This window comes from Diplotaxodon limnothrissa, linkage group LG2, assembly GCF_057381915.1.
Source record: "Diplotaxodon limnothrissa isolate DT_005_m linkage group LG2, D_limnothrissa_male_GT1.1, whole genome shotgun sequence".
In the NCBI taxonomy this organism is placed as follows: Eukaryota; Metazoa; Chordata; class Actinopteri; order Cichliformes; family Cichlidae; genus Diplotaxodon; species Diplotaxodon limnothrissa.
The window spans coordinates 34717054-34728258 of record NC_140597.1 but is presented as its reverse complement, the minus strand read 5'-3'; the positions used below and the strand labels follow the sequence as shown (position 1 = coordinate 34728258).

The 11205-nt window shown below is 38.6% G+C and overlaps 1 protein-coding gene across 1 annotated transcript; it reads right to left on the bottom strand.

Moving 5' to 3' along the window:
• Nucleotides 1-2715: 2715 nt before the first annotated feature.
• pmt (phosphoethanolamine methyltransferase) lies at nucleotides 2716-10622 on the bottom strand. The gene is made up of 13 exons (XM_085362910.1): nucleotides 10546-10622; nucleotides 10162-10408; nucleotides 8836-9007; nucleotides 8307-8462; nucleotides 7435-7571; nucleotides 7091-7242; nucleotides 6770-6958; nucleotides 5143-5232; nucleotides 4950-5039; nucleotides 4734-4856; nucleotides 4479-4610; nucleotides 4079-4195; nucleotides 2716-3954 (listed from the first exon to the last, which is right to left on the bottom strand). Exons 2-13 carry the CDS (start codon nucleotides 10169-10171, stop codon nucleotides 3844-3846), a joined length of 1479 nt encoding a protein of 492 aa, XP_085219036.1. The 5' UTR covers nucleotides 10172-10408; nucleotides 10546-10622; the 3' UTR covers nucleotides 2716-3843.
• Nucleotides 10623-11205: the final 583 nt, after the last annotated feature.

The following is an 11205-nucleotide window of genomic DNA, read 5'->3' as shown; positions in this document are numbered from 1 at the left end:
TTTTTTATCAATTATCTCATTTAATTCTAGTTTTGTTTTGCGTATTTTGTTCAATGTTTCCTGATCTTGGTGGGACGCGTAGGCTTCTTCTAGTGATTTGATGTTTTTTTCTAATTCCTGAATATTTTTGTTTTCTTTTTTCTTTTTATGTGATGAGAAAGAAATTATTTTACCTCTCATCACAGCTTTCCCTGCTTCCCATAGAACAGAAGCTGATGTTTCGGGAGTGTCATTATAGTTCAAATATGAAGTCCACTCTTTTTTAAAATATTTAATAAAGTCTTCATCTTTAAGTAGTGATATATTAAATCTCCAGTTTTTTCTTGGCGTAGTATTATTCTTGTGCATTAGTGTTAAAGATACAGGACCATGATCGCTGACAGCTATAGGGTGAATCTCAGTGTCTGAAATGTCGTTCAGCAGTGAGCTGCTGACCAAAAAATAATCCAGACGAGAGTAGGAGTGATGGACATGTGAGAAAAAAGTATATTCCTTACTGGTGGGGTGAAGGGAGCGCCATGCATCGCAAAGACCAAAGTCGCTCATATATTGTTTGATTATATTTGTGGACTGCCAATTACGCTGAGTTCCCGCTGTATTGAGCCTATGAAGTGCTTCTGACATGTTCGTTGCTACAAATCTGTTTCTCACACACTGAGTCAACGATTCACACATATTCCTCACACCCTGTCTGACCTTCATTTTCTCACGTAGGCCTAATCTGAAAAAAAAAAAAAAAAAAAAAAAAAAAATAATTTATCATAACAAAGTTATTTAGACCATCAAGAGAAACCTGAGAAAAATACAAATAAATCTATTGATTCTTAAAATCATTCATGCTGCTCAAAGTAATGCCAGGCCTAAACAGCAGCACTTTCTCCTCTCAACCTGCACACGCAGTTGACAATGAGTAACCATGGCTACAGTGAGTAACCCTGGTGACAGGGAGATGCTCTGTACTTCGCTCTGAAGCACTCATTCCCATTCCCAATAAAAGAGCTCAGGTTATTATGGCCATTTAAAATGAAGAATGCACGTCAGTGCTGAACCCTTGTAAAAATATACTGTGTATGTATGTAGTCAGTTATGTTTTTTCTATAGGAATCATATCAGAGAGGCACAGAAATGAACTCTTCATTTGAGTGCATTTGTGTAATTTACTGTTCCAAGATATACTTGGAACAGTAAATATATCTTTATCTTTGATATAAATATATCTATATCTTTGTATACGAAGTCTGCCATAAACAAGATGACTTAGGTCTGTGTAGAATGTTAGGTCCCACATTCACTGTGGATTCATACATGAAATAAAGGAAATGCAGAAAAATAGAGAGCGATGACAAAAATAGCACGAATGAGGCGTGATTGTTAAAACACTGTGTGCCTGTAAACACAGACGTCATTAGGTGGAGAGGGCACAGAATGCCATAGAAATAAACATCCTGCAGAACACTGAGTGAAGCACGTTGTGTCTGCCCGCATTAACCCCTTAAGGCCTAGAGTATCATATTTGATACATGGGTTTTGTCAGTTTTGGAGACTTCTGCATCATCAGTGGGATTTTTTCCCCCTAGTTAAATTACACAGTACATTTTTAACAAATAAAAAAAACCTCACCATGTTTTGGTGAGGTTTTTTTCCCCACAATCCTGATAATGATAAGCAGAAGATAATGGATGTATGGATATAGAAAATACAATAAAAATTTAAAAACTCATATATGCAAATGAATATTTAATAAAAAAAAATCTAAAAACACATGATTTGGGCTATAAATCATAATTCATAAATATTGTAAGTGTCACTTAGTAGTGACTTGGATAACTATTTAGCTTTTGATGATAAGAAAATTTTCATATTCTGCATGTTGATATTTGTTGAATGATAAATACAGTGTTTGAGTCCACATATAAACTAAGTTTGTACATAAAGAGTTAATAAATGAATTCAAATGGCCTCTGCAGTCACCAGATTTCAATCTAGTAGAGCACCTTTGGAACCTCTGTGGTGAAATGAGAAATTTGCATCCTGGATGTGCCACCGACAGATCTGCAGCAACTGTGTGATTCTATCAGGCCAATACAGAGTGAAATCTGAGAGCAATGTTTCCACCAGGATGTCGAATCTGTGCCCTGTTGAATTAAGGCAGTGTTTTCAGGTAAGAATGGATCTAAAACGATACTAACAAGGGCTACGCAGCAAAGTATATTTTACTATTCAAATTAAAAAGATTCATTGCTTTACTGTAGAAATATCTTTTTGCCAACAGCCATAATTGTAGAATCAATATTATATTTTATTAAATATATGTGTTGTAGGATAGGCTTAATCACTGATGACATATTTCCTTTTCGTTCCCAGGACATAAAATACTACTGTTTATTACACACAAGGCGTGCTTGGGTGTAAAGCAGTGATGCGTGTGTCATGGCAATAGTGACAGGGGTTTCACTCCTAACTTGTATTTCAAATCAAACCAAAACCTTTCTGTAAACCTAACCGAAATGAAAATTAAACTGTAAGTGAAAGAGGACACAAACCACAGCTTCTGGTCATGATTGATTGGTTTGTATTAGAAACAGAGGCTTCAGCTTTATTATAGCCAAACACGTTTTATAACCATCAGTTGCAAACTTACAGTGATTTACAAACCAGCTATTGACCAAACAGTAAGCAGCAATAATAATGACTGTTGTAATACACTGTTAACTAAAGTTAGCGATTCATTTTTATTAACAGTGGCATTATAAAGTGTTAAGAAGTCTTTTTGCATTTAGGAAAATCTGCTGCGTTAACACACAAACTTAAAAATGGATCAGAATCATTATTGCAAATCTGCACAGTGGATCAACGTGGCATACAAGAATATTTGAAGAAGCAGTTAATGGTAAACACGGAGTACTTATCTTTTATTTATTGGCATTTTTCTTTAGAATGCATGAGACTGATTTATTCCAGCTTTTATTAAGAAATGATAAACTATGTATTTAATTAAACATTTGGGATTTAGGAGGTGTTGCAATGCTTTACCAACCGTGGCTCTTATTGTAGTGGTTTACACATTTGCCTACCAAACAAAAGATCTCTAGTTATTTTGCCTGGAAGGAGATGGAAGTTTTTTTGTGGTTGCATGAGGAAGGGCATGTGGCATAAAACTCTGCCAAATCAAACATGTGGAGCTACCTAATGTGGCAATCCAGCCAGATGAGCAAATTGCAATACTTGCAACTCCAATTGATGGTTTTAAACTGTAAACTGATGTCATGAGAATGCAGACAGCTCAGAAAAGATGAGCTGACTGCTTCAACCAGTTTAACTGGTTCCTGTTGAATTTGTTTTCCTCAGGTTTATCTGCTCAGTATTAGCTACTCAAGCTTGTTGCAATACACTGTTTGTTAACTAATTCATGCACCTGTTAATTTAACTAGAAATAATTCATTGCATCTTCCTTCAAAAATCTATCTGCTGTCAATTGATTTTGCCTCTGCGGTTGAGAACAGTGCTATTTTTTTTAGTTCAAGAACTCATTTCAACTTGTTTACATTTAAGTAATTGGACACCAACAACCTGCTTAATCAGAATAAACCTTGATTACTCTGCGCAGTTGTCTGGACCTTCTTTTACACTCCGTTGTTGTTATACTCCCAAAAATATTTGCTCACTAGAAATGCAAGATGGCAAAGTGTAGATCACTTAGTTAAAGGTATATTGGCAGAAAATAATGAAAGAGTTGTCAGTGATTTGCTTTAAAGACAACAGGATACCCAGAAAAAGAATAATGTAGCAGAAACATTGTTTCTTTTTTCTTTTATTATCTCTAACACGGCGAGCTTCAACAGCTCAGTCTCTTGTCGCGTGAAAAAGTCCCCATCTTTGGTCTCCACTGTTGGAACGTTCCAGTTTTTCTTTCCATCCATTCACTATTTCAAAATAATCCTCTTCAGAAAATTCCTGCAGGGAAAAGATACAGGTGTGTTGGATGGCACACTAAAGGAGGAATTTAGCTTTCTGTCGTAACACAATTATGAAGGTGCAATCTTTGACACACTGTGTGGTTGTGGTTGTGCATTCCCACCTTAATGAATTCATCTTTAATGACCTCTGCTCTCTGCAGCTCTGTCTTAATCACTTCGATGAACTGGGCTGTGCGGTCTTCGGCTCGAACTTTGCTGAAACCAGCCTCCTGAATGAACTGTAGATGGGGAGGCAGAGGAGGGATTAAGCAGTGTGGGGACAGCACCATCAACTGATGGACTGCAGTAGTACATACATACAAAGTCTATTCTCTGGACATAATGTTGGAAAATTTGGCTGCTTCTATATTCTTCTAAACACATTTACTCATAAGTGGATCAGTGCACTGCTTATACTGTTAAACAGGATTTTGAATTGCAAAAACAGAAAATATAATCTACATATCAGAAAAGAGTCCAAAGTTTTAAACTACTAGCATTTTTATACACGAGTATTTTTACCTTGCCATACTCTGAAGGCGTATACAGGACATAGCCTCTTTGTTTCACATAGGCCTCGAATGCTGGGGTCCAGGGCTTCTTCCCACAGCAATAGTCACTGATAAGCAACTGTCCGCCTGGCTTTAACCATGACTGGATATCAACAAGAACAAGATGTTTGTTACATTTAGTGCTGTATCATTTTTTCTCTACAAATTACAAGAAAAGTTGGGAAATTCATGAAATGAAACCATTTAGACTTAAAGAGATGCACACATGGAAGCGTTTGAAGAGGGCTAGTTTATCATCTATGTGCAGAATTGTGTCTCTGCTGTAGATCACATCAAATGAATCTTCTGGAAATGTCCTTTTTGTAGCATCGGCAACCTCAAACCGCACCTGAGGAACAGTAAATACCATTAAAGATTTGGAAATAAATCATTAGTCCAGCCATTAACTTTGGTGTTGTAATCAACAGAATAACATACGTACTGATGGAACATTCTCTGCTTTTGCCCTCTCTATTGCAATGTCCACCATGTTGTCTGACAGATCCAAGCCGAGCACTTCCACTCCAAATGCCTGAAAAATCACATAATAATTGCCACAGTTATAGCTTTTACAATAATGATAAGTGCCCTAAAATCAACATTGTAAGTGTGGCCTGTGACTTGGTTGCTCTTACCTTTGCCATGTAGAAGTCTCCTCCACCAATGCCACAACCAACATCCAGAACCTTCTGTCCTGGCTTCAGGTTCAGCAGGTCCACAAACTCCTGTTAGCACAAAAATGTTGTCTTTGATTCAGCCTGGCTTTGAGGCCAACTTTGTAAAGGTTATTTTGGCTACAAACTTTTATTTCATAGTTACTGAGGCCACTACGGTGTACATATTAGGACAGGGGTGTCCAACTCCAGGCCTCAAGGGCCGGTGTCCTGCAGGTTTTAGATATCACCTTGGGTCAACACACCTGAATCAAATGATTAGTTCATTACCAGGCCTCTGGAAAACTTCAAGACATGTTGAGAAGGTATTTTAGCCATTTAAATCAGCTGTGTTGGATCAAGGACACATCTAAAACCTTGGACACCCCTGTTTTAGGACATCTGCAGGTCTCAGGAAAAACGTCCTCAGACATGAGCTCAAAACAGCCTCTGGCATCAGACTAAAATGTCAAAAAAAATGGCATCAGATGACATAGACCTTCGTGGCCCACCCTATCCCAGAATTCATTACGATTTTAAGGTTGAAGAAACGTTTTGGAAAAAATGGTGACCGGTTTAAGCAAAGCAGTCCAGAAATAAACCTTTAATAGTAAGTGCTGAGTTTTATCAAATGTTCAGCAGAGAAGAATCCTAAAAAGCCGAACTGAGCTAACTTTTGGCCAACTTAATGCGGCACAGGTCCTGCGTGCTTTGGTTGGTTGGTTAGTTGGCTAGTTAGTTTTCTGCTGAAGCTGCGTCTGTTTGCCAGTGTGAAGCCAAATGTACTTAAATGTTTTGGGAAAAAACGAGCAGACGGTTCACTTTTTGAGGTAAGTGTGTTCTCCAGGACCAAACATGTGACCCGTGAACTGTGGTAAGGAAACAGACTGATGTAACCAGGATGTGCTGAAGTCATATTTACATAAGCTCTCATCCTGTAAATTGCACGTTCATAAACTTAAAGTGTGTGTTATAGTATTCTATATAAGAAGTCATGTATCTGTATCATCTTTCTCCTGTTAGATGCTCCCTTTTATTTATAATAAAATATCAATAATTTAAGACGTATTTGTACCTTCAAAATGAAATGAGACTAGTCTTGTGAGCTACACTAGCAAACTAGTTTACTAACTAAAGTTAAGATAACTGTTAGCTAAAGGAACTCGGCCCATGGCTGTGGTGTTCTCAGCTCATACGCAGATGAAACATCACAATTTTCTGCAATAAAAGTAAAATAAATTACATAAAATAAAGATTTTCTCTATTTCAGTCATTCACCGCGGCTCTAGCTGATATCGTTGCGGTTGCTAGACAACAGGAGAAGTGCATCTTAGGCTAGATCTTTCAATTTAACAGCCGTTCGCTTCCAGTCTTTGCTACCAAAAAGGGTCTGAATAAAATTGCCAGTGCATTTAATGCAAATTCTGCACCAGACTAAAATGTTAGACGCTCAGAAGTCTGAATACTTACAGAAGCATGCAGTTTTCTGTGTTATTTTCTGTAATTGTGTTTATAACTCAAAATCATATTTTTGCATTTTACTTGTTAAATTTCCTTCCAAGACGCACTTATCATTTGCATCCAGCCATATTATTTGGGATTTGCCTACCTTGGTGGTGCTAGGCCCTCCTGTGCTGACGTAACCAGCCCCAAACATCTTCTCATAGCGCAGGATGCCACGTTTGGTGTACTGCTGGTTGTCCAGGAATTGCTGGAAGGTTTTGAATCCATTCTGGCTGTTCGAGGAGCGAGTGACCTTCTCTAGCAACCAGCAGATTTGATTTGGATTGTTTTTCATCTGTAAGTGTTGGATGGATGAGAAGGTGAGAGAGATAAGTAGTAGTAAAATGGGTTAACTACATGTCCACACACCAGCATCAGAAACTGCCATGTGCTTTTTTCAATCCTAATATGACTCAAATGTCTCTACCTCAACGTAGGTCTGAACTCTCCTTTTCAAGACAATGTCGAAACCAAACGTTTGGCCCTCTTTTGGCTCCGTCACTTGCACTGTTGTAGTCATGTGGCTATATTGTGCCTCAGTACGGTAGCAGGTGGGGTTGAAATCCATCTTACTGTCACCTTGGTAGAAAATTATGAATGAAAACAAACTAATCTCCATGGAGCATAGAAAGTGAGCAGTTAAAAGAAGGTGTACAGACATCTAATTAAATCTTTTTGAAATATACAGGCAGAGGACTTCATACAATCTTTCTTAAGTTACCTTCATTTAGCATAAAGGTTTAAACATTGAATTTAATTCTGCATCTGTACCTGACCGGTGGTTGCAGGACTCTCTGAAAAACAGAAAGCCTCCAGGCTTCAGCCAGGTAAGCATTTTTTGCATAACCGAATTCAGCTCCTCGTCACTCAAATACATCAGTAGCCAGTTGGAGAAGATAAAATCAATGCTGAGGAAAAAAAAGCATCATTCTTTTATCACAGTAACCAACAGTATTTTCAGTATATAACAAATAAAGCTGTGTGTGTCGTCTCTCTGCCTTTCGAAACTGGCTCCTTTCAGAGTTACTACTTCCACTTGTACACCTATGATGTGTGCTGGAAACGGTGACCTTTTAACTTATGTTTCATTTTGGGGAAGTGGACAAAGTTGTGGTGAATGTGTATTGTGGCCATAGTACTTCTGCCTTTTCTATGCACTGGGATTCATGATAGCATACGCTACAGTTAAGGCAGTTTCTACTAAATGCTCCTCCTAAGATGCCTTTGGCTTGGAAACTGCAGACTCTCCCCTCTAGACTATTTGATCTGTGGGCCATAGCTGACAAAAGGGGTGATTCTTCGCTCTCTGCATGTTTAAGGTCCCATAGGGACACTACAGATGTGCACGTGCAAGCCCTCAAAGAGAAAGCTAGAAGCAGGATGTAGGAAGATAGATTTCATGGAAAAAATGTGTCATTTCATTTCACTTAAAAGGGCAAATGTCAGCTTTATCGTTTCCAAGGTAAGCCTCTGCTGAAGCCACTTCTGCGTATGTTAAATATACTCATTTTCTGACAGTTTATCCAGATGTTCTTGAGATAATTCAGAATCAGGCCAGTAGACCAGCTGACTCACAGTAGTGCCATTCATCGAACCACGCCATTAGTGAGGTTAAATATTAACGACGATATCTTAACACACACCTGTTTTGGGGAACATCCAGCTTTGTGACATCAGCTTGGAGGAAGGTACCATTGCTATGGTGGCCATTTTTCTGCCTGTTCTTCTCTATAAACCTTTCCATGAAGTCCACAGCAGTCACATGGGCTGCCTTGGTCAGCAGGTGCTTGGTGTAACGACTGGATGCAAACATAAGAATATAAAATGACTTTTGCTACATATATTCATCGAGTGCTCCTCAGTCATAAATCTTTATACTAAATGAAGTCTGAACCCCAAAAAGTTGATTCTGTTCATCTGGACACTGCAGGTTTCCCCAACCTTGTAAACAGTACATTCGTATAATGACTGGAACTAGCCTACTGAATGAACAATGATCTGTGAGTTCAGTTTCTCCATCATTAATATGCCATTTTAAACATTTATTAAATATTACAGTACTCCATTAGCTTATACTTCTTCTACTAAATCCCTGTCTTTTAAAGCACTGACTTTCTTGTCTTCTTGTACTGTTTTCCCAGAATTCTAAGTCTATTGCAGCTGTGTGCTCACCCAATTCCTGCTCCCAGCTCCAGCACTTTGCATCCCTCCAGGCTAGGCAGCATGGAGAGGATCTCTGGCAGCTCATGCTGAGTCAGTTCTTTGGCACGAGAATCCAGCATCATCTCCTCCACTGTAGCAGCCTTAGAGTGCTCCTTCCAAAACTCTGTCATATTGCTACGAACTATCATAAGAGAACACACAGGGTTGGCAAGAAGCTAGATATGTGTGTAAGTGGGTGTGTGCGTATGGACACTAATAATGATGGCAATGCAGTTACAATTTATGAATGTGCAATTAAGATTTAATTCCCATGGGATGATGTGTCAAAGTTCAAGGGTACCTGTCTGTGAATCATCTATCAAGTATATGACAAAAAAGAAGTGATCATCAGGTTAATCATGTTACTTCTAAGTTATTTAAGATGTAAATTATTTTTTAAATTTATTTTTAAAGAGAAAAAAACAATCTGAGTTCATTTAACTCACTCAAATGTGAGCTTTTGGAAAGTTTGACAAATGTTCATATAAAGGGCTCTACCCCTTAGGCTAAAGATTCTTCTGAGATAAACTCCCACAAACACTGTGGCCACACAGATTAACCATTAATCTAACCTGATTAAGCAATCCCAAAACACTCATTTGGCACATAGACAGAATATTAAACCAGAATCAGTTTCATATTACACTCGTTCGCTGTCACAGTTTGCAAAGTTTGGTTTTGTTTGCTTTTGTTAATATGACATGCTGTTATTTCCACAACAGGTTTTAGCTGCCTTTTGTCAAAAGACAGATTATACTACAGTTGTTCCACAACGCCCCTCCACCCACCTGAAATCCCCCATTTATTCTTTAATTTTACAAAGATCCAAGAAAACCATGCACAGTAATGTGCACAAGCATATAAGACAGTAAACATCAGGCTACCGCTTTCACTCACAAATTTCCCCATGTGCTTTACACCAGAGACAGACACATTCACAGGCTAAATGACGCCAACGCGGCAAAGTGGAATCTAAGATTCCAGTGACGAGGTGATAACAGGGTGAGAGACAATCTTCGTGGTCCTTTTTTGAGGGATAACTGCAGGTTAAAAGAAAATCATTTGACAGCTTTGTTCAAATCACCATCACATTCCAGCACAGAGCTCACAGTAGGATTACTTCCACCAGTTGAGTGAACAATTACAACACAATAACACAGCAGCTCAAACAAAATCCAAACTTTGGTGTAATCAGCTCCCTCTGGCTTAAATCAACTTTTCAAGAAAGTTTCACAGTAGTAAATGAATAAATAAATAAATAAATAAACAAAATGAATACATTTGATCTGCTCATACCTTTGTCCATTGTGGTTTTTGGTTGATTATTGTAAAATTAATCTATGAAGTGAGAAATCAGTCTGATGATTAACGATCGATCTCAGAAAGCAGATGTCACTTCGTGTGTGGGCTCTTTAAATAACGGGACGAGCGTGGCGCGTGGAGGAGGTGGTCGCCAGGTAGGAAACTGGCCATTAGGATGCGCCCAATACGAGGGCATGGGAGGGGAGCACACACACACGAATCACCATGTGGGAACAAGGGTCTGCAGAGAACATAGAACGGATTTGCATTGACACTGGGCATAATGCAAAGCCTACGTGCACAACACACCACAGACGTCCAGAAAAATCCCTGGGAGACATGTCGGCCACAGATAGCAAGTTGACAGAATGCACTCACATCTTTTTGCACGATCGTTGCCTCGTGTATTTCCCCGCGGCAGTCTGCCTCACCGGCTCCCGGCTCGTCGCGTCTCGGTTGTGCTGACACGTGGAAAATGTCTGGCGGCACGCGCAACATTGTGCAAGATTGCCTCATACTGTTAAGGTGGAAAGCGTGAGGTTATGAAATGCGCCAGGAGTGTAAGTAGCCCACAGTTTTCACAAGGCTTTATGAAAACTGTAATTAACAGTTAATTGCTAATATCTAATTTTCGCCCTCTTTATAAAGAAAGCATTAGCAGCCAGTGGGGTCCCAGGCTGTGAGCTATGAGAAGTTAGTGAATAACATATATTACTTAAGTATGCAATTAAAAATGTATGAGAAATTAGTAGAATTAATAAGTAAAATAAAACAATTAATTTGTCATTAATAATAATAAGTTAATAAACCATTAAACGATGATAAACAATTCAAAAAGCCTGCAGAGAGTGTGTAACTGAACATTAAGTAGGCCTAAGTTGTTTTAAACCAGACTGAATCGTACAAAGAGATCAGACTCTTTTATTTTGTTTTACTTTACTAAATGCCATAGACCAAAATCTCTGAGGAATGTATTCAGCTCCTTTCTGAATCTTTGCCGCAAATAATTAAGGCAGTTCTGAAGCCAAAACAGCATCC